Source organism: Coenobita brevimanus, chromosome 100 (assembly GCF_032717465.1).
Source record: "Coenobita brevimanus isolate Jiangsu-jjx chromosome 100, ASM3271746v2, whole genome shotgun sequence".
Lineage (NCBI taxonomy): Eukaryota > Metazoa > Arthropoda > Malacostraca > Decapoda > Coenobitidae > Coenobita > Coenobita brevimanus.
The window spans coordinates 64,113,845-64,138,026 of NC_137053.1; the positions used below are offsets into that span (position 1 = coordinate 64,113,845).

The 24,182-nt window shown below is 49.1% G+C and overlaps 1 protein-coding gene across 1 annotated transcript in view; it reads left to right on the forward strand.

Annotated features, from left to right (window-relative positions):
- LOC145414710 (uncharacterized) overlaps nucleotides 1–16,503 on the forward strand; it is a 373,182-nt gene extending 356,679 nt beyond the window's left edge. The window contains exons 8-10 of the mRNA XM_080284237.1: nucleotides 13,630–13,844; nucleotides 14,076–14,310; nucleotides 14,612–16,503. Of these exons, the coding sequence (XP_080140363.1) occupies nucleotides 13,630–13,844; nucleotides 14,076–14,310; nucleotides 14,612–14,718 (557 nt within the window). The 3' untranslated portion in view covers nucleotides 14,719–16,503. The remainder of the gene's footprint in view (nucleotides 1–13,629; nucleotides 13,845–14,075; nucleotides 14,311–14,611) is intronic.
- The last annotated feature ends 7,679 nt before the right edge of the window (nucleotides 16,504–24,182 follow it).

The window sequence follows — 24,182 nt, forward strand, 5'->3', positions numbered from 1 at the left end:
AAATAGGAAGCAAGAGCGAATATCAAGAAGATGGATGGAGAGTAGAGGGGAGGAGCGAATAGATAAGAGTGGAACGGAATGGAATAGAGTTGGAGAGAAGGAGAGGAGAGAATGGAATAGATAGGAGAGGGGTGAATTAGAGAGGAGTGGAGGAGAAAGAGAAAATAGATAGAACGGTGGAACACGGTTGACTGGAGTACAGGAGTGGGGTGGAGTGCAGGAGTGGGATGGAGTACAGGAGTGGGGTGGAGTGCAGGAGTGGGGTGGGGTGGAGTGCAGGAGTGGGGTGGAATGGAGTACAGGAGTGTTGTGAGGTGGAGGAATACAGGTGTGGAGTGGAGGAGTACAGGAGTGTGGTGGGGTGGAGGAATACAGGTGTGGAGTGGAGGAGTACAGGATTGTGGTGGGGTGGAGGAATACAGGTGCGGAGTGGAGAAGTACAGGAGTGGGATGGAGTGGAAAGGAGTGCAGGAGAGGAGGAGTTTTGTGGGGTGGGTTTGGTTGATGATGGCCCCAAGGCAATGAGGACCTGCCAGTGTAGCATAAGTGAGGGTTTTTATCAAGCCAGCCCACAGACGTGCTGATGCTGGGCCAATGTGTCTGTGAAGTCTTATACCTGTTGACGTAGCAGGGGTAACTGTGGTGATAATGGTAGATCAATGTCTGCGAGTCGTATTAGATCAGTGTTTTAGTCGTATTCTCGTTGACGTACCACGGTAAACATTGGTGGTGGTAGGGGTTCAGTGTCGTAGAGCCGCGTCACCGATATTTATTCCTTCAGCAGCACGATGACAGTTTGAGTTTATCCTGCCATCCCAGACGATTTTATCACAGCTTAAGAAGAACCTCTCGAATGATGCGATTTTAAATAGTCTAAAATAGCACCGTATAATACAATCTCTCGAATTCTTTCATAGTAAAGTTATTCTAGTATTGGATTCCACCTAACACCAGACGATTTTCTTCACCTGAGTTATTCATAGGAAGCTGAGAGTTGATACCTGTACGATTAACCCCCATTGATTATCGGAACACTAGTATTCCACCCCAGCTAACGCCTGACGATTTTATTCATCTGAGTGAGTCGTAGGAGTCTCAAGAAAGACTGTCCATTTATAATCTGAACAGTGTCTTTTGTACCAGTGTCGTGAAATCTTCAAATGGATCGGTTAAATCTACAAATGACTGCTGTGAGGATATTGTAGTTTCTTTCGATTCAGATCCAGCCTTTTCAGAAAGTTCCGTGTTGAGCCAAAGCCGTTGTATCTATATCGATATTATCAATTACCTGACGCTGCATCCGGTGAGGGGACACTTGGAAAAACGGGTCCTTCAGGCATTTCTGTTCCCACTGCTGCTGTATCCCCACACTTTCCAGGCAAGTTCTCCTTAACCCCGTCATCTCCATACCTAGAAATAAAACAGGATTCTGGTCTGTAAATTCGACGGTTGCTTGTCGTAGTCTGGGGGAGGATTGTGACTTTGCAGAAACAGAGTGCATTATGTTAGTGAGTGAAATCAGTCGTTTCGTGAAATGCCTAATCAGTTTCTGAAATAAAGTTAAACTGGGTTGGGTAAATGTAAGTTAGACTGAAGTAAGGTTAGGCAGAGGTAATCTGGGTTAAGTTTAGGTTAATTATAATTAAGGTTTAGTTAACTTCTACTAACCATAACCGTAATAAACCATGATTAACCTGTATATCAAAACTTTGCATTAATATAAATTAACTCAATCTAACCGAATTGTATTAACTTTATCTTTGGTTACACATATTTAATACAGATTATCCCATCCTAAATTAACCTAAGTTACCCCAACTCAGTTTAATCTCATATCACGAACCGACTTAACCATTTCACGTAGATTATCCCATCAGCAGAAATTACCCAAACTTTTGTAAATACAACTAAAATTGGCCTTATATCACGAACTGACTAGCCATTTCACGAAGATTATCCCATCAGCCTAAATTAGCCTAACATCCAACTCGGATTAACTTCATTTCACGAACTGACCAGTCACTTCACGAAAAAAGTTATTTCAGAATCCGCCTGTAACGTATTAACCCTAAAGTGTAGTCAGTTGGCATTAATCTAAGCCGCCTCCTTCCTCACAGTGGTCTAAAAATCTGGGCAGGATTGGCACGTAAGGAAAGTTAACCGTACTAGTATAGTGATGTCTTTAATATTTCACACTTGCTACCCCCAGCCAATTTTATTCTTACAAGGAGATACGTTTGGTATTGCAGGGTATAGAAACAAACCCCATTAACCCATTGCGCTACATGAATCTGCAGCTAAATAAAATTACTTGTTCTTGATAATAATAATAATAACAATAATAATAAATAGTGAGAGTTAAAGCCTGTATCGGTATGCAGTGTTAGTTCTCCCCACGTCTATTCTCAGTCGGGCCATGGATAGGTAAGGGCCTGGTACCCACAGTTACGGCTGAGCGACGGTCATTTCGTACCGACATGCGTTGCAGACAGCGGCTCAAGTAGACTGACGCTTAATTCGTACGCGGATAAATCACAGAGAACGAGTTGAATAATCTAGACAACCGCTGGACGCCAGGGGAGACCAGAGGGAGATAAGGAAGATGAGACTGCCCGGACGCGTATGGATGAGCCGGAGACGGATAGAAGTGATGAGAATGAGCACCGCCTTCTCGTGGACGTGGGAGGCTCTCTTGCATTTCCAAAGTGGCTTAATTTACATATTGCACCCGAACATGCTTTTGTGGGATATTATCTGCTTAATATGGACATCTTTATAAGTTTGTATGAACTCCACTGCAGGACCAGACCTTCACCGCGGAGGAAGTGTGCTAGCCAGACGTGGGGCCATCCCATATTGGTCAAGTATACGATTCGGAAAGGAGAGACTGTAGTGAGAACTGGATTGTACTGACTGTGTGTGTGTGGGTTTGTGTGTTGTCGGTACTGTAGCATACGATAAGACATACAGTACTACCAGCACCAATATAAATGTCCGCCACAATTTGGGGCTCGAACTTAGTATTTGGAAGATCATACAGTATAGTAAGGTGACCGCGTAAATACTAAGTCGCCGTGGCTCGAGTGTGGATATAGTCGCCTAAATAACATATAAAAACGATTGATAAGGTGGCATATGCAGAAATAAATTGGTAAGGAAAAGGTGTTTGGGAGCCTCCTAGGCCGACGGGATTAGGGGCCTGAGTGGGGATCAGGCGGATAAGGGAAGATGGATCAGCCGCCAGCAGCGCCGCCCCGCCGATACTGCCACAAGGATGGGGTCAGAGAGGCTCAGCTCCGCCCCGACCCGCCGTCCAACTTGCAACTTTATCTTCTCAGTAATTAATGGCCGGAGTCGCGTGTCAGAGGAGCCGCCGTCGTGCCCTTAACGCCTCCTTCTTTAATCTGGATTGTTACTTCGTTTTTACGTGAGTCGTCTTGGATGTTGACGAATTGTGTCCATGTGTCCGCCGCCGCCGAGTGGGTTGGGCCATCAGGATCACTGTGGCTACTTTTAACCCTTTTAGTCCAAAGACGTACTTTGTATCTAGTTTGGCACACACTAGGCAGTTTAATTTAGCTTAGGAAAGACCCCTTGGGTTGAAAATATTTAGACACAGTCCCTAAGAGAAGAAATCCTCGAGCCTTCAATAGCAGGTCCCACCAGAAAGCTGAGTAAAGTCGTCTGGCAGTAGCAGAAATGTAATACAAAAGACTAGCTGGTACTGAAGTTGTGAATCACAGGTGATGCTCGTGCTTATCTCTGCCCCACCGCACCCTCCGATGATTTTTTTTTTTTTTGCCATCTCTGATTTTAATTAGCTCGGGTAGACTTTTCGAAGTGGAGATGCTAGATACAGCCTTCATTAATCCTATTATTAGTTAACTTTCGTGAACTAGTATAGCAGATAACTTCATGTTTGTATTTTGAGTTTAATAGTCACTATTTTAATTGTAAAATGTTTGGTACCGTAGCTGTGTTGTGTGAAACAATCTCATTTTTTGTATTCTTCACAATTCCTGTGCATCACCCAGAATCAACTCGTCTGGATTTAGCAGGTATAAAATACTGGTTTCGTAACCGAGAGGGTTAACGATGACAATATTACCACACTCGGAGTCATGTGACTCATTCTTAACCGAATAAAATCATCTGGAATTGGCTGGAATAACTCGAGTTCTCCTTACCTTGAGATTATTAGTGGTGACAGTATCAACATTCATGCACCTACCAGTCAACTGAATGAAATCGTCTGGCGATCGCAAGAATAACATAAGATGCGGCAATAAGAGGGTTAATTATTTTGTGGCCGCGTATGGCTTCCAGGAGAAGAATTATTTCCTTTTCTTAGGTTTAGTCGCGAGAATAAAGTTGTCTAGCGGAAGCAGGAATAATTAGAAGATTAGGCAAATTAACACCTTTCTCCTCCATTCCACTACACCTTTGAAGGGTTCAAGTGCAGTTCTTTCAGCCGAAGGGTGTAATCACAAATCACAAAGGGGGAGCTGTCTTAGCCAATCTGCAATAAACATATGTGCGCGCGTGCGCACTAGGGATGAAAGGCAAAGATTGGTGTGGTATAAGTCTGGTGGTTTTATTGTAGACAACCAAGACTGGGGTCAGGCGGGCCCCAGTTGTATATGGCCTTCAAAGCGGCTCCTTCAAGACAATGAAGGTTTTTGATTCCGTCCGTAAACGGTATGATAATGAGTCTTTTGTGCCGCTCCCTCCCTACATGAATGGCCGAGGCACGGATCTATTTATATAACCCCCCCCCCCCGCTAATTGTTACCTGCCGCCCTCACTTCACCCCAACCACCTGACCGAACCTGCCTCTCTCTTCCTCATACCTTGCTTCCCTTCCCTTATTCTGTCCAATGTCCATCTCACTCGTCTATTTCCATCATTCCATTCCCTCAACCCCCCCCCCCTCTCTCTCTCTCTCATCCCCATTCTTCCGTTTCCTGTCCCCTCCCTCACTGTCTTCCTCATCAGCAGTATCAATTTCATAGCATTTCGCTGAGAAAGATTTTTAAAAATAAGCTGAATAAAAAGGAATAAGTCTTGCAATGATAACAAAAGAGCACAGGTTCTTTTGCATCTTAATGTTTTAACTGAAATATCAAAAGAATTTGCACCAATATCATGAAACAGAATAAGGAAGAGGGGTTACGAAATCTCCAGAAATTACATAGAATACAATCCCAACACGCATGTCCCATTCCCCGCCGTCACCAGCTGCTGACACCTAGCTCTCGAAGTTCCCAGAGTAATTAACATGCGAAGGTGAACCACCTGCGCCGGTTCGGAAATAACACTATGTAATTTGCGTAGTCTGCCGGGCAACAGGAAATGTAACTAATCCAAGAGGAATGTAAAACAGTGGGTTGGCGATGGCATATGTTGAGGCTTTTGATCTTTGTGTTTCTGGGAAGCGTCGTAATTGTTCTTATTGATGTATTAATCATGATTTGGGGCTCGAAGTTATATATCGTCGCGGTCGTTATCATTCTGCATCACCGTAAACTAGTGTGATCAAACATTTCCTTTATTTTGATTCACACACACACCCTCACTTACACAAATCTCACCCTCCACACACTCACACTGAATTAATTCACACCATATACCCATTTACCCCTCACACGCACACCCACCTCACCCCTCACACATCCACCTGCCCACCTCACCCCTCACACACCCACCTGCCCACCTCACCCCTCACACACCCACCAGCCTACCTCACCCCTTACACACCCACAAGCCTACCTCACCCCTCACACATCCACCTGCCCACCTCACCCCTCACACACCCACCAGCCTACCTCACCCCTCACACATCCACCTGCCCACCTCACCCCTCACACATCCACCAGCCTACCTCACCCCTTACACACCCACCTGCCCACCTCACCTCTAACAGCAGCAGTAGCCTCGGCCCCAACTCCAGCTGCAGCAGCGGCAGCTCAGGCCCCAGCCCTAGCAGTAACAGGAATCCTAGTCCCAGCCCTGGCAGCAGTCCTGCCCTGGCCCCAGCCTCAGCGCAGCAGCCCCTACAATGGTTCCAGTCACGGCTCCAGCTACAGCAGCCTCTACCACGGATGCAGCTACGGCCCCAGCAACAGCAGGAGAAGCAACAGCCCCCTCCCTAGCAGTGGCAGCTATGGGCCCACAACCAGCAGCCCCATCGTCAGCCCCGGTATGGGCATCCCTGACCCCAGACCCGGCAGCGACAGCCCCAGCCTCACCAGCGGCAGCCCCGGCCCCAACTCCAACCCCACCAGCAGCAGCCCCAGCCCCAACTCCAACCCCACCAGCAGCAGCCCCAGTCCCACCAGCGACAGCCTTGGCCCCAGTCCCACCAGCGACAGCCTTGGCCCCAGTCCCACCAGCGACAGCCTTGGCCCCAGTCCCACCAGCGACAGCCTTGGCCCCAGTCCCACCAGCGACAGCCTTGGCCCCAGTCCCACCAGCGACAGCCTTGGCCCCAGTCCCACCAGCGACAGCCTTGGCCCCAGTCCCACCAGCGACAGCCCCGGCCCCAGTCCCACCAGCGACAGCCCCAGCCCCAGTCCCACCAGCGACAGCCCCAGCCCCAGTCCCACCAGCGACAGCCCCAGCCCCAGCCCCACCAGCGACAGCCCCAGCCCCAGTCCCACCAGCGACAGCCCCAGCCCCAGACCCAGTCCCACCAGCGACAGCCCCAGCCCCAGACCCAGTCCCACCAGCGACAGACCCAGTCCCACCAGCGACAGCCCCAGCCCCAGTCCCACCAGCGACAGCCCCAGCCCCAGACCCAGTCCCACCAGCGACAGCCCCAGCCCCAGACCCAGTCCCACCAGCGACAGCCCCAGCCCCAGACCCAGTCCCACCAGCGACAGCCCCAGACCCAGTCCCACCAGCGACACTCCCACAAGTGACAGCCCCAGCCCTAGCCCCAACAGTGGCAGCCCCAGCCCTTGCCCCACCAGTGGCAGCCCCAGCCCTTGCCCCACCAGTGGCAGCCCTGTCCCCAGCCCCACCAGTGGCAGCCCTGTCCCCAGCCCCACCAGTGGCAGCCCTGTCCCCAGCCCCACCAGCAGCAGCCCCAGCCTCAGCCCCACCAGCAGCTGCCCTGGCCCCAATCCTAGAGGCACCAGCCCCGACCCCAGCCACAGCCATGGCAGCCCAGGCCCCAGCAGCGGTAGCCTTGGTTCTCGGCCCCAGTAGCAGTAGCCTGGGCCCCTGGCTTCAGTAGCGGCGGCCCTGGCCCCTGCCCCAGTAGCGGCAGCCCTGGCCCCATGCTCCAGCAACGGCAACCCATGTTCCCAGCCCCCGGCCTCAGCTGTGGCAGCCCTGCCCTCAGCTGTGGCAGCCCTGGCCCCCTGGCCCCAGCAGCGGCAGCCCTAGACCCCGGGCCCCAGCAATGGCAGCCCTGGCCCCCTAGCCCCAGCGGTGGCAGCATTGGCCCCCAGCCCCAACAACGGCAGCCCTGGCACCCGACCCGCAGTGGCAGCTCGACCCCAGCAGTGGCAGCCTGGCCCTATCAGCAGCAGCAGCCCAGCCCAAGCAGCCCCCCCAGTCCCGACCTCAGCAGCCCCCGGCCCTGGCCCCAGCAGCCCTCCAGCCCCAGCCCAAGCAAATACAGCCCCCCGGCTATGGCCCCAGCTCAGGCAGCTCCCTGGCTTCAGCAGAAGCAGCTCCTCAGCACCCGGCCCAAGCAGCAGCAACCCCAGCACCCGGCCCAAGCAGCAGCAACCCCAGCATCCGGCCCAAGCAGCAGCAATCCCAGCCCCCGGCCCCAACAGCCCCTACCCGAGCCTCAGAAGTGACAGTCCCAAGGCCCCGCTTCCAACAGCAGCAGCCCTGGCCCCAGCCCCAGCAGAGGGAGCCTTGGCCCCAGCCCCAGCAGAGGGAGCCCTGGCCCCAGCCCCAGCAATGGCAGCCATGGCCCCAGCAGTGGCAGTCCTGGCCCCGGCCCCAGGAATGGCAGTCCAGGCCCCAGTCCCAGCAGCAGCTCTGGCCCCAGCCCCAGCGGAGGCAACCCTGGCCCCAGCACCAGCAGTGGCAGCCCCGGCCCCAGCCCCAGCCCCGGCAGTAGCGGCAACCCTGGCCCCAGCCCCAACCCGTGCAGCAGCACCCCTGGCCCCAGCCCCAGCAGTGGCACCCCTGGCCCCAGCCCCAGCAGTGGCACCCCTGGCCCCAGCCCCAGCAGTGGCAGCCCTGGACCCAGCCCCAGCAGTGGCAGCCCTGGACCCAGCCCCAGCAGTGGCAGCCCTGGACCCAGCCCTGGCCCCAGCCCTGGCCCCAACAGCAGCAGCCCTGGCCACAGCAGCGGCACCCCAGGCCCCAGCCCCAGCAGCCCTGGCCCCGGCCCCGGCCCCAGCCCCAGCCCCAGCCCCAGCAGCCCTGGCCCCGGTCCCGGCCCCAGCCCCAGCCCCGGCCCCGGCCCCAGCAGTAGCAGCCCTGGCCCCAGCCCTGGCCCCAACAGCAGCAGCCCTGGCCACAGCAGCGGCACCCCAGGCCCCAGCCCCAGCAGCCCTGGCCCCGGCCCCGGCCCCAGCCCCAGCCCCAGCCCCAGCAGCCCTGGCCCCGGTCCCGGCCCCAGCCCCAGCCCCGGCCCCGGCCCCAGCAGTAGCAGCCCTGGCCCCAGCCCCGGCCCCAGCAGCAGCAGCCCCGGCCCCAGCCCCAGCAGCAGCCCCGGCCCCAGCCCCAGCAGCAGCCCCGGCCCCGGCCCCAGCCCCAGCAGCAGCCCTGGCCCCAGCCCCAGCAGCAGCCCTGGCCCCAGCCCCAGCCCCAGCCCCAGCAGCAGCCCTGGCCCCAGCCCCAGCCCCAGCCCCAGCAGCCCCGGCCCCAGCCCCAGCAGCCCTGGCCTCAGCCCCAGCAGCTGCAGCCCTAGCCCCAGCAGCTGCAGCCCTAGCCCCAGCAGCTGCAGCCCTAGCCCCAGCAGCTGCAGCCCTAGCCCCAGCCCCGGCCCCTGCAGTGGAAGCCCCTATCCCCGGCCTCAGCAGTGGAAGCCCCTATCCCCGGCCTCAGCAGTGGAAGCCCCTATCCCCGGCCTCAGCAGTGGAAGCCCTGGCCCCAGTCCCAGCCCCAGCAGCAGCAGTCCTGGTCCCAACCCTAGCCCTGGTCCCAACCCTAGCCCTGGTCCCAACCCTAGCCCTGGCCCTGGTCCCAGCAGCAGCAGCCATGGCCCCAGCCCCAGCCTCAGCAGCAGCAGCAGCCCTAGCCCCAACCCCAGCCCCAGCAGCGGCAACTCTGGCCCCAGCCACAGCCCCAGCAGTGGCAGCCCTAGCCCTGACTGGGGCCAGGGGTGCTGTTGCTGCTGGGGCTGAGGCTGGGGGCTGAGGCTGGGGCCAGGGCTGCTGCTGCTGGGGTTGAGGCTGGGGCCAGGGCTGCCGCTGCTGGGGTTGAGGCTGGGGCCAGGGCTGCCGCTGCTGGGGTTGAGGCTGGGGCTGGGGCCAGGGCTGCCGCTGCTGTTGCTGGCCTGGGGCTGGGGCCAGGGCTGCTGTTGCTGGCCTGGGGCTGGGGCCAGGGCTGCTGTTGCTGGCCTGGGGCTGGGACCAGGGCTGCTGCTGCTGCTGGCCAGGGTCTTGGGCTAGAGCCATTGCTGCTGGGGCCAGTGTAGCGTGACAATTTAACTCCCTGGAAAACCTGACTCCTTGCATTCATTGCGCTTGCGCCATTGACCGCCAGACGCACGACTCATTTGCAGCAGAAGCCCTGCAGAGAGAGGAAGTAGCGGGATGATTTGTTATTTCGTACATCAGTGGACTCAAGAATTTTGCCAACTAATTCCATGCTGATTTCACAATTCATTCCCATGATTTTTACTAGTTTAGTCCTAATTGCCATTATAAGGTCTCTTTCCCCTTTGAACCGTGTACAGTGAACCTAATTCGGTGGGCCAAAAATAACTTAAGGATGAATCCTCAGTAAACAAAAGTAGTTGCATGTTGAGAAAGACAGATTACCCACTGATATTTTCATTTTGATTGTAGTTATGACCCTATTAAAGCTATTATAAGAGATTTACATGGCTTACATGTAGTTTCTTCAAAATTGTGTGAATGTATTCAGTGGTTTGGAGATGGTTAAGCAATTACCAATGATAGCGAAGTTTCATAAGCTGTTGATCAAGGTGAAGCATGGATAGAAATGTCAATATAAACTAAATAACAGAAATAGAGGTTACATAAAGAATTAAATGGAATGCCAAGAGATTCTGTTGAGAAACCATCTGACAGTCTGTTCAGTGACTAGTTGTGGGAAGTGTGCAGCAACCACGATATATTGTACTTTTAATAAAGCATAATAACCAGTGAGTTTTCTGGTCATTGGCTGCCATCCCTCCTATTCACACACCCCATCTCATATATTTCTCCATTCCATCCCTCCAGCTCATCCTTGGTCTCCCCCTTGTACTCTCCAAGTCAGACTCTCAACTTCTAGCTTCTTATCTTGGCCAAACCATCTCATTATTTGTACTATCATTTTCATTTACATATTTTTTGTTGCAGGTAAAAATAGCAACAGTTATACATTTTGAAGGCCTCTTTATTTAAGTTGAATTGAACAGGTGAGAATCATTCTGATTTACCAGAAGTGGGTTTGCTAAATGGATGTGGAATTTAAGCTGAAAAAAGAGGTGGTTAAACACTAATACTAGTTATAATATTTTGTGGTGGTTGCATTTTATAATTCATTAGACTCTTTGGACCTTCACTTAATCTAAAAGTAAGCAGTGGTGTGCTTTACATCCAATCTCCAATACTTACTTGATACAGTGAAAATGTTGACCAGAAGTGAATAGTCTAAGGTTGAAGTTCAGTAGTGCTACCAGCAGAGTACTGTTTTATGTGAAACAAAGTAGGGCTTATAGTTCAGTTATAAAATGCGACCACCAAAGAACTTATAACCAGTATTAGTGTTTAACCATCTATTTTTCAACTTAAATTCCACATCCATTTAGCAAACCCACTTTTGGTAAATCAGAATGGTTCTTACCTGTTCAATTCAACTTAAATGAAGAGGCCTTCAAAATGTATAACTGTTGCTATTTTTACCTGCAACAAAAAATGTTATGAAAATGATAGTACAAATAATATGGTCTGGCCAAGATATGAAGCTGGAAGTTGAGAGTCTGACTTGGACAGTACGAGGGGGACACCAAGGATGAGCTGGAGGGATGGAATGGAGAGAAATATATGAGATGGGGTGTGCGAGTAAGGGATGGCAGCAAATGACAAGAAAACTCACTGGTTATTATGCATTATTGAAAGAGCAGTATCTCGTGATTTCTGAACGTTTCCCACAACTAGTCACTGAATCGACTGTCAGATGGTTTCTCAACAAAATCTCTTGGCATTCCATTTAAATTCTATATGTAACCTCTGTTTACATATAGAATTTAATCTCTATTTCTGACCTTTCTACCTATGCTTCACCTTGATCAACAGCTTATGAAACTTTGCTATCATTGGTAATTGCATAACCATCTCAAAACCACTGATACATTCACACGATTTCGAAAAAACTACATGTAAGCCATGTAAATCTCTTGTAATAGCTTTAATAGGGTCATAACTACAATCAAAATGAAAATATCAGTGGGTAATCTGTCTTTCTCAACACGCAACTACTTTTGTTTACTGAGGAATCATCCTTAAGTTATTTTTGGCCCACCGAATTAGGTTCACTGTACACGGTTCAAAGGGGAAAGAGACCTTATAATGGCAATTAGGACTAAACTAGTAAAAATTATGGGAATGAATTGTGAAATCAGCATAGAATTAGTTGGCAAAATTCCCGAGTCCTCTGATGTACGAAATAACCAATCATCTCGCTACTTCCTCTCTCTGCAGGGCTTCTGCTGCGAATGAGTCGTACGTCTGGCAGTCAATGGCTCATGCGCAATGAATGCAAGGAGTCAGGATTTCCAGGGAGTCAAATTTTCACACTACACTGAGGCTGGGGCCAGGGCTGTTGCAGCTGGGGCTGGGGCTGGCGCCAGGACTGGGGCTGTGACTGGGGGACTGCCGCTGCTGGGACCCAGACCGGGGGCCTGCCGCTGCTGGGACCCAGACCGGGGGCCTGCCGCTGCTGGGGCCGGGACCAAGGGCCTGCCGCTGCTGGGGCCAGGACAAGGGGCCTACCGCTGCTGGGACTGGGGGTCTGCTGGGGCTGGGACTGTGGACCTGCCACTGCTGGGGCCGTGACTGGGGGGCTGCTGCAGCGGGGGCCGGGACCTGGGGGGCTGCCACTGCTAGAGTGGGGGTGGGTGCTGCCACTGCTGGGTTAGGAAGGGGGGCTGCCACTGGTGGGGTCAGGGCCCCAGGCCAGGGTTGGCCACTGCTGGGGCCAGGGCCTATTCTGCCACTCCTGTGGCTGGGGTGGGGGGCTGCCACTGCTGGGGCTGGGGCAGGGGCTGCTTGACACTGTTCAGGGTGGGGCCAGGGAAGCCACTGCTGGGGCTGGGGCCAGGGTTGCTGCTACTCTAGCTGGAGCCTGGGCTGCTGCCGCTAGGGCTGGAGTCGGAGCTGTTGCTGCTCGGGTTGGAGTCAGGGTTGCTGCCGCTTGGGCTGGAGTCGAGGCTGCTGCTGTTAGGGCTGGAGCCAGGGCTGCTGCTGCTTGGCCTGGGGCCATGGCTGCTGCTGTTGCCGTTGGGGCCATGGCTGCTGCTGTTGCCGTTGGGGCCAGGGCTGCTGCTGTTGCCGTTGGGGCCAGGGCTGCTGCTGTTGGGGTTGGGGCCAGGGCTGCTGCTGTTGGGGTTGGGGCCAGGGCTGCTGCTGTTGGGGTTGGGGCCAGGGCTGCTGCTGTTGGGGTTGGGGCCAGGGCTGCTGCTGTTGGGGTTGGGGCCAGGGCTGCTGCTGTTGGGGTTGGGGCCAGGGCTGCTGCTGTTGGGGTTGGGGCCAGGGCTGCTGCTGTTGGGGTTGGGGGCCAGGGCTGCTGCTGTTGGGGTTGGGGCCAGGGCTGCTGCTGTTGGGGTTGGGGCCAGGGCCACTGGTGCAGGGACTGGGGCCAGGGCCACTGGTGCAGGGACTGGGGCCAGGGCCACTGGTGCAGGGACTGGGGCCAGGGCCACTGGTGCAGGGACTGGGGCCAGGGCCACTGGTGCAGGGACTGGGGCCAGGGCCACTGGTGCAGGGACTGGGGCCCTGCCCAGGGCCTCTGGTGGTGGGACTGGACAGGGGCTGCTGCTGCTGCTGGAGCTGGGGTAGGGACTGTTACTGAAGCTGTGGCTGGGACCAAAGCTTTTGCTGCTGCTGGGATGTGGGCTGGGCCTGGAGCCGCTGCTTTTGGGGCTGGGATCAAGGATGCTGCTGCTTCTGCTGGGGTTGGCATTAGGGCTGCTGCTGCAGCTGGGGTTGGCATTAGGGCTGCTGCTGCAGCTGGGGCTATGGCAGATGCTATAGGGGCTGCACAATTACCAGATGGATGCAGAACCATATGGGGCTTTGCTACTGAAACTCTCTGAATATCTTTATGGTGTGACTTACTGACTGGGCCACTCCTATAAAGTAAATGCTCTTACATCTTAAAAAATGTTTTTGCTGTCCTGGCTTGCCGTCCTCCTCAGTACAGTACTTCACCTACCAAGGCAATTCAGCATGTTCCTTCACTTTACTGACTTATAACTTCCTTGTACAGGTCGAGGGGGGTCACCTCCGGGATCACAGGAGGCTCTGCTGGAGGCAACGCGGCTGACGATGTGGAAGCTATACAACCAGGGCCTTGGTGCTGGTGGGGGTGGTGGCTTCCACCATGAGGATGATGGACCTAAGCTACCACCACCACATCACCCTCTTGCTGGTGTCCCTCTCCCACCACAGAAGGAGGCCCTCAATTTAGAATTTAAGGAAGATGTATGTCTATAAATGTCTGGTCTTTTGTTTACCCCAATCTGAAGTGCCCTGAGTACGTGTATTTTTAAGTTAGCTGTGGCACTTCTGAACTTCATTTGGAAGTATTCACACACAATCAGATGCACACAATCAGATGCACTGACTGAAACTGACATATGCTGAATCACTGTCATTTTTTGTCAGCACCACTGCTTCTGTAAGGTAACCAATGGTCATCCTTTCTTTTTGCAGCGACCAATACGCCTCAAGGAGGCCAGTGACCGTAACGACTTACGCCACGAACAACGAAGTGACACACGTAATGATTTCCGCATTGACATGCGAAGCCGTCTGGAGGAAAGCTCGATTCCACCAGCAGCCAAGCGTCAAGCTCAGCATGATGATTCTCTTGACCAACGCCTCCCACCCCTCACCACACCTGGCACACCCACTCAGCCAGGAGCTAACATCAAAATCACATCCAGGGGTAAGTTTGTGTGTGTGTATATCTATCTATATATATATATATATATATATATATATATATATATATATATATATTGCATGCATATATACTAATATATATCTGAAATATGATCCCTATGATATGTTTCATCTAGTATTATATGATGAGTATACTGGATGATTCAAATAGTACTTCCCTTCATTATATTTGGTCAATATTCAATTCAGTTCAAGGATGAAGTAGGCTCGTAACCAGAATGAACGGGACTGGCGACCAAATTTAAAAAGTTCACCAAGTAACATTGTTATTCCATATGTTGCAGGAGATGGGAGGGGCCAAGATCAAAGTCTGGTAGTCAGTATGGAAATCAATGGGACACTCTACCAGGGGGTCCTCTTTGCACAGGCGCCTCGATCTCGCTTCAGCTAAGGTGGTAGGCTTAGCTCATCAGGGACCAGGTGCCTAAGGTGTAGGCTTCCCTGGTCACTTAAAGGAAGCAGTGTGAAGGAGCTTCAAGATTGGAGGCAGGACTAAACATTCCCTTTTCCTCCAGACTGCATTTGCTCCCAACCTGGTTTGAAATTTGACTGTTTCCCATCAAAACAGAAACTTGGGACAAGATAGTATCTTGTTATCAAGTCAGTGTACTGCTTAATGAACTAGCAAAACCCTGAATCAGGGTAAACTGTATTTATTTGTGTAATTATTATGCTGTGTGTGATAGTTGTACAGTCATGTTCCTTGTGTGAGCAAGTGGCATATTCCTGTTTCTTGTTCTGTCATTTAAGGTAAGTCTGCCAAGTGGTGATCTCATGTTAGTAATACTCAGCCGGGTGACATGGCACAACGGCTGCCTGGCGATGCTACCTCCCTACCAAGAGTAAAAAACAGAGGCCTGGCACAGTGTCACTGCCATGGTCACTGCCTCCTACCAAAAACCTCACCACCCTCCTCAAAACTGTACTGGAGGTGTCATGCAACCACCACTCACCCCATTTTGCCCTGCCACCCACCACCACTACCTTTTTTTTAACTTCATTCAAATATGACTGTGAATAATGGGTGGTTGAGGCTGTAGGGGTGTGTCCATAGGAGAGGTTACTGTGCAGAGCAGTATTGCCAGAGGCTATGTCCTACTTGGGGTGATTGGAGAATAGGACAATGTCAAGTTGTGCATCTGAAGGAATTTAGTAAAATCGTTGGACTTAGTTAATGAAATAAAAGGAAAAGGTGCCCATTGCTACTTCTTAAAAAAAGACGCATCGTGCAATACGTGTTGGTGGCAGTGGTACAGATCTCAAAATTGTATAAGTGATGAGCATTTTTGTACCTGAATTTTGTTACATAAAATTCCAGGTCCTTATAACCGTTTTATGGAAAACAATTGCGTGTTCCTTCAAAGATGTGGATAATTAAGTTCATCTCATCGTAGCCTCTATTCTTCCTATTAATTTGTGTAATATTTTTATCTTCAATGTTATATTTATTGTTAGTGCAAGTGTGCGGGTAGTGAATCGAGTGGTGGCAGGGTGTGTGAGGTGGCCCAGGCCATGTGGCAGGTCAGTGTGCAGCAGTTTACTCAGGGATCTTCGTTTGTGCTCACGGCTCATGGCCTCAGTTGACGAGTCAACAGTCATCACTGTGCAACAGGCACAGCTTCATTATCGTGTCAGTCTTGTAGCTGGTGGTACCAGCATGAGGGTGTGACCACCCTGCCAGATTGGTTGCAGCTGCCATGACGCAGGAGACTGGCCCCCTACTCAGTATGCTGCCCCACCCCCTGAATTGCCCCTTTCACAGTGGTTCCCACTACTTGCACTCTCTCAAAAGAATGTTTTGTACTCCATTTCCAAGCAAGATATCAATGTTTAGCTCCAAATGTTTGTCACATCTATGGAGGCTGAGAGCCTGGCATGCTACTCCGTACATTCCCAAGTAGGTAATGTTCAAGGAAGTTGCAGGCAACTGACCCTGATCCCAATGAACAGCCATGTGAGTGTTATGCAGCATTGCTTGTGAGTGTTATGATGTGCGCTTGGTGTGGCTGTGAGGGCCGGGGCAGGTTGGTGGGGCAACTGCTGCCGTACTCACTTCACTCCTGGGGCCAGCCTCCCCCTCCCCCTCACCCTTCACCCACCTCTCTGTGGCATCTCACTATGTCATGCTCAGGCAGCATGTAGCTACTATGTTTTTATTATATTTTTATTGTAAGTAGATTTTTAAGAGTCTGTTGTAAATTACCCTAATGTACAGAATGTACAGCTCCTGTGTTCTTCCTTGACCATGCTTGAGATGCCTGGTCTTCAGCCACTCCAGCATGGGATATAGTAAGCCTTTGAGAGAAGCATTGGCTGTTACTTATGTGGAAGTGTAATAAATAAGTGTTAGTAGTAATCTTGCATTTAATTCACCACAGATATATATTTGTATTTTTGATGGCTTACTCCCTTGCTCTGGCAGAGACTTCTGTATCCTAATAATAATGAGAAACTATACCTACTGAACAGTTAACAACCATAGTAGAAATGATCACCGTTAGGGATTACGCTACTTAACCTTTCCTTTTGGCTGGATGTCCCACACATGGGGGGTTTTGAGATACCGGTATACAAAGATAATTGTTTTGATAAAATACACCTCTCCCTTACTATTCGACAGGGATGCGTTCTATAAAAGTGGTCAAGTAACGAACCTATTTTTCCCCTAAGATTGTTAACAAATGGGGGGGCATTAGGTTCATGACCACCTTTGTCATTCAAGAAGTGTTCAGTAAAGATGAAAAAAATCCATCCATCATCTAATCCTACATTGCCGCACGAGGAGCGTCAGAGCCCGGGGCTAAGCAGTTGGTCCCGACATTTAAGATGAGAGTGACCAGCCTCGCTCATCCCTGAGTGGCATTACATGAGCAATCAACCCCAACCACCCCTTGGATATAATCACCGGCTCAATCCAATTGGAGCGCAATAATTACTCACTAAACCACCAGGCGCCAAAATTTGGTTACCAGTATACAGTATGGTTACCACCCAGTGTAGTAAATGGTTTCCTGGTGAACAGGAAACCATTTGGCTTGTCACTCAGTGTAGAGTCACCCACAGGCAGAAGGAAGAGGAAAGAGTGAAGGAAAGAAAGACAGAAGAGGAAGTGTAAAGTTACCCGCAGGCAGAAGGACAAGGAAAGAATGAAGTAAAGGAAGACAGAAGAGGATGGAAGGAAAGAAGGATGGTGGAGAGGAAAGGGCAGACACCCAACAGCAGCGCTACATTGAATGAGTGGATGGTGAGCACCCCCACCTACCACAAAATACCAGTAAATATTTTAAAAAGTCACACAGGGATCTAAGCTATTTTCTTGTAGATCTACCAGTACATTCTCAAGGAAAACTATTTTAGTACTACATACATCTCAGATGATTGAAATCTGATTTTCGATCACAAAGAATATTGGATACAAACAAAATACACGGTACCTACTTAGCGATATTAAAGAATGCCGCCTGAACGCTTTTCAATACCGTACCATGTTTATCACTGATCCTCCCCGACTGGACATGACATCGCCACACCAAACAAACTCAAATGTACAATTTAAAACCATGAATAGCAGTGGAAGCCTAACTGGAAGTGCTGAAACAACTGGGAGGCTTTGCCCCCAGGACCCCCCATTGAACCTACCTAACCTAAAGCAAACTAAGATGTGCATTATGTAAAACTGGCGCCAAAAAAATATCGTGCATTAAGAGCATTTGATAATCATTGGCGCAATCGTCACCCAACCATGTGATGGTGAAACACTCACTCAGGTTGGTGACCACATGACTGGGCTTGACTAGGGTAACAGCAGGGGTCTTTGGTGGAGCCACAGTGGTGCTGCAGTATTCCACGAGGCCGATCAACAGGGCCGAGCACAGGAGAGAGGCAGCGCAGTCAGTTTGTCTGGCGGTGCACGGTCTGAATGGTCGAGATGGTGGGGATAACCATGTTGAACAATGAAACGGGGTACAGATTTATAAATGTCAAAACAACGAACTGTCGAATAACGACTGGTCGAAAAGCGAGGTCTTGGTGTATTCCACACTGAGAAATAGACCATAAATTCCTGAGTAAAATGATGTCTAATAATGTAAAAAAAAAAAATAATAATAATAATAACAATTACTTGTAAGGTGAGCTGTCAAAACCTGTGGTGTTGGAGCTCCTCCACTGCCGGCCGTATGCCATTCGGTATGCTGATAAACTTAAAGCTTTTTTTTTTTTTTTTTTTAATTGGCACTTTCATTTTCACTTTCACTTTCATCTGACAACAATCTGAGTTATCAGACATCACTTCCATCAGATCCAAGTAAGCTGCTGCAGCAGCGGAACATTTCATATGGGTACCTCATGACTCGACATACTTCTGGTATGTGACAAAAATAACAGACAATAAAATGGTCCTCCCATGATGGCAACTCCTCAGTCTTGCCACCTCCTGATACTGAACCACTATTGGGTGCCCAGTGCTGGCGCACAAATATATATAAAATCCAGAACACATATACGTGCCACCCGATGGCTGCAGACATTTCATTAGTGGCACGTCGATGTGCCACCCAATGTGAAAGAGTTAAAAAGTATGGCAGTTCCCTCATCAACTGGTTAGCAAGTATAATGTAAGGTTCAAATGTTTCTAGAAACAACAATGACGAGTTCAACTAGTCTCCGGCAGTGTGGGAGGGGGATGGAATGGTACAATCAGACTGCTTTGGAAAACACTACCTTGGCTTGATTTTAGCTACTGAATCAATATTATGGTACAGTTTTTGCAAAATGTCAAGTAGGGTGTGACCACTAGGTTTGAGGGCCAGTGAATCTGTATCAGCCTACCTATAGTCCATTTACAAAACCGGACCTTTTCCTCAGATGGAGAGTGACAGCCAGAATAAAGCCTTCTCCATGCTAGCGAAGTATAATCGGGGAATGAGTATCTGCAGGAAGACTGATGCATGTGAAAGCCAAGATGTAGTAATGGCTGTTTTTGTGCATCAGAATCATCATATGCCATTAGTAAAACTGACAGGCTATGAACATAAGCAAGCAAACAAAAGGGCATACTACCTGCACCCACTTTAGGCTAAATGCGTGCCAAAATCCAAGTTCGTACCCTAGACTTATGGCATACGCATTGTGAGACAAGTAGACAATCCAGTGAACCATTGCTTTAACGTAGGGTACACCTATGAAAACAAAGACTGTTTTCTAAGGGTTTAGAAAAAGCCGTGAAAGGGAAGTAGACAAACTGGTGGTACATGCACCCAATAATGTTTTCGGAGGCATTTCATTACGGAGAAAAATGAGAAAGGAGCAGGTCATTTTGGACTAGCTATGTATTGTAGTGCTTTTGTGAGACAAGACACTACTGTGAATTTCCTGAAAAGGATGTCTTCTACCAGAAAAAGAAAGCAATAGCTGGATTCCACAGGGCTATGGGCTTAGCCTAAGTGAATAAAGTACAGTATTATATTGCCATACTGAAGTATGGTATATCCTCACTACGAAGAGTGAATATGTATTCAGTGCTAGAAATAATGCACAAATCAGAGTACAGTACATGTACATTATGCAATATGCAACCATAAAATAAGGATGGTAGTCCTAGAACCTTGGATACACAGGGACAGGTACAGTGTTCAACAGTAATATTTACAATTATAAATGGTAATCTCAATGAAGCAATAGCACATGAAACACAGAACAAATGAAAACCAGTTTCAACCTCTGATGACATGCTACTAGGGAGTTGCTGAAGAATAAAAAACTGAGTTAGGCAAACAGAGATCACATGAAGCAGCAGAATTAAACAGTATGACAAGACGAATAATGTCAGAAACCTCCAGGAATGAAGCTTTGTTTTGTTCATTTCATTTTTAATGGCTTCAGCATGCTTGCATGCATCAGCCATAGTCACCTAATGGAGGCTCTCCATGCTGCTCAGCATCTGGCAGCCTCCCTAATGAGTCCCTTAATCCTGAGGTCACACTCAATGACCTTATCCAGGTCTTTTTTTTAGTCTACCTCTCACAATCCTTCCCCTAATGTTAATACTTTCCACTTTCTGTAGGCATACCCAACTGTCATCCCCCATTCTCTCCACATGCCCAAACCATCTCTGTGGAAAAAAAAAAATCTATCGATCTGTTGCCAGATGCCATAATCCCGTAAGGGGTGGCCATTTGACTTTGGGTTATTTGTTTTACGGAGAGGGGCACTAACCCTCCACCAACCCACTTTTTGACACATAGGGAGCACGTACGATTTGGTTATATGGTTACCACCCAGCGTTATAAATGGTTTCTTGGCTTGCCAGAAACCATTTGGCTTGTCACTCAATGTAAAGCCACCTGTAAAGGAAAGAAAAGCAATATGATGTGACGGGGAAGCTGAGAGAAATAGGAAGAGAGGAGGGCAGGCACAGAAAAAGAATGATAACAGCTAAGGAAGAAGTAGGCAGCACTATATCAAGTGAGTGGATGATGGTCGCCACCACCTACCACTTAAAAAATGATATCTATATATGTGTGCCCTGAGAAAGTAAACAAACAACATATATGGAGGTGGTGGTGGAGAAGAAGGTCGTGCAGGGGAATGAAGACTGTGTTGTCACAAGTCTGATCCTAACTATTCCATGTAAAGGTTCAAGGATTTGAACTGTATTGCCATGTGAACTGCTCTTTCAGATGGCCCCAGCAATATAACACAATAACACATCAATACTATACCACAAGATCTAAATGTGATTCCTATGATGTCACACTGGAAATGTTGAATGTTAGTGCCCACAAGCACACACCTCCCATCAACCTTTATCCAGAATAAGACTGGTAAGAGAGTAAATCGGTATAACAGCTTCAAGCACAGATCTACATACAAGATAGTGTAATGACATCAAAGGTAAGGTCTTGCGGGGAGAAACAGTGGATAGTCTACAAAGCTGGGGATGAAGATGGTCACACCACTGATCTATGTTAGGATGCATGCTGAGATGCATCCGATGACTTTGCTAAAATCAGTAAACCAAAACAGAACAGTGTATCACAAAAAGTGGTTAGTATCCGTAAAGACCACTTTTTTATAGCATTACACTTTTATTGACCCATCAGGAGCATAGGGACTCAGAGCCAGGCTACTCAACCCAAGCAGTTAAGGCAAGAATGACCAGTCGCTCACCCCACAGTAGCAATATGAACAACGAACCCAGACCACCACGTGGAAAACTAATAAATGGCCACATATGCCTAGAGCTCCTTAAAACCAAGCATCTACTGTTAGTCACCTCTACATAAAATACTTGACTTTTCACTCAGCATAGTCACCTGAAGGTATTATTACATCATAAGTGAATAGTAATTGTCCCTACCTAACAGTATGACATCATCATCATCATTATCATCCAGACCTCCATTCCCACCTCAGGGCAGGTGACATGTAGAGGTGTATGATATGTAGGAGGACTACTGGGCCTTTGGAGCAGGCTGTGAAGCCTATGCTCAGAGTCGAGCACATAAAAAAAATAAAAAGCTGTTCTTAAAAAAAGACAACAGACTTTTGGTCAATACTTCTTTCTGCTGTGCACAAACTAGACAAAAATCCTCATAATCTAGCAAAATACTGCACTGCAATGGAGATTATACTACAATATCCCAGAAACTTGTAATGCTACCATAAGATATGACAACTTCAAACAGTTTGGATACTTACAGAAAGCTGAAAAGTAAAGTTTACCTTCATGTTTTCAGTGTAATATTAAAAGTACATCGAGCATGTTCCACCCCATCTTCCTCCATCAATTATAAGCCTTCCTTAGGGAAAATAAGAGGTTAAAAGGGGCTAAATGATAAAAAATTGCAATAATGAAATGCAAGAAGAAAAAAATAAAGCATCTTTCAACCATATAACCATCCCACACATTCCCTACATGTCAAGAAATGGGTTGGCAGAAGGTTAGTGCCCTTCCCCGTAAAACCACAAAGACAAACAGTCATCCCTTATGACATTATGGCATCTGGCTATAGAGAATTGACAGACTGACTGTGTATTAACCCTTTAAATGCGGCCATGAACAGTCGACCCCCCCGAGCTTCACAGCCTGCTCCCAAGGTCCAATAATCCTCCTACATATCATACACCTCTACATGTCACCACTTCTACAAACACCCACCATCCATACTGAATACAGTATATGCTAGGCTGTCTCATACAGGACTGGTGTATTGATACAGGCAATAGTGGGGGTATTTTTACATGTTGGCAGGTCTTCTGGTAGATCAGTAAAGTCTGATTTTATAAAGTTCAAATACTTAAACTGTTCCCTGCCCCAGCAGGGATTTGAACCTGGGTCTGGTAGGACTGCAGGCCATCTCTCTACCGACTAAGCCACCACCTCCCCCATGTTATGTGCTGTAAAAATGTAATGTGCAAGAGGTGGGGCTGGAGCTAGTTCTGTGGCTAGAGTGAGGATTGGCTGGAAGAAGGAGTTGTCGCCTCTCCTGAAACTGAGGGCTCTCCCTCTGTGCTAAAGGATCTTTGTATGCAGCATGTGTCAGAAATGTAATGCTGTATGACAGAGGACCAGGCAGTAAAGGAGGTGAATATTCTCAGGCTCAAATGTACAGAAATGGCAATGATTAGGTGGATGTGCAGTGCTTCCTGAGTGCAAGGCCTGAGGGGGCTAGGTTTACGAAAGAAGAGTTGAGAGGTAGGATAGGACTGGAGTGCACTGGTGTTGTGATGAGAAGAGGTAGACTGAGATGGTTTGGGCATGTAGGGAGGATGAGGGATGATAACTGGGTGCAGCAAGTGAGAAGCGTAAATGTTTGGGGTAGGGAGGTGAAAGGTAGACCAAAAAAAAAAGACCTGGGACGAGGTCACTGAGTGTCACCTCAAGAGACACGGGACTGCATAGGGAAGCTGCCAGAAATCGAGCAACGTGGAGAGCCACCATTAGGTGACCGAGGCAGACGCATGCAAGCATGTTGGAGCCTTAAAAAGCGAAGCAAAAGGAAATGAACTCTTGTGTTAGTTTGTCAATGATTCCACTTAAGAAGTGATGTGTACACTCACCTTAAGTGGCAAATTAGCTGCCTCTAAAATAATCAACCAGGCAAGTGGCGACTGTGCTTTCCAAATGGTTCAGCAATTTTAAACAGAAACACCTAATAGAACCAAAATAGCACTGTAGTACAATTCCACATACTGTAATTCTGCTTTTTTTTTTTTTTTTTTTTTTTTTTTTTTTTTTTAAGTCCCATGTTTGTACGGTACTTTTTTCTACTCTCATTCATTATATTAGTTGGGTTGCTTGCATTATTGATTTTTGCCAGGTTTAACCTACATGAGTATTGGTGTCTGTTGTCATCCCCATTCTGTCCATAAGTTGTGCAAGGGAATGCCATTGGAATAGCAATTTTGTATGATGTCACCATTTCAACCTGTCCAGTCACCCCAGTGGATGGGATGACTCAGAACACCTAGGTTGTCATCTCTTCAAACAAAAAGTATGGTATTTGCTGAATTCCTGTTGACACATACAATGATAGCTCATTTGATCAAACTTTAATAATGTGGCCGATGTTTAGCATCTTTCTGATGTACTGTATGAATGAATTGCAATTTAGATATAACTGTACCAGTACACAACATCTGTCCAAAATGATTCCATCTTATTGTCTTAATCAGACCACTGGAATAATGCTGTGGACTGAACTCACTACAAATATGGGGTGAACCTGATCACCTACAGTACATATAATTTCTTCGCAGAAAAAGTACAGTATCTGCGGAATTCCTGTTGACATATATACCTGTGCAGTACTGGCATACTGACAGCCCATTACAGTAGACTCACACTACATT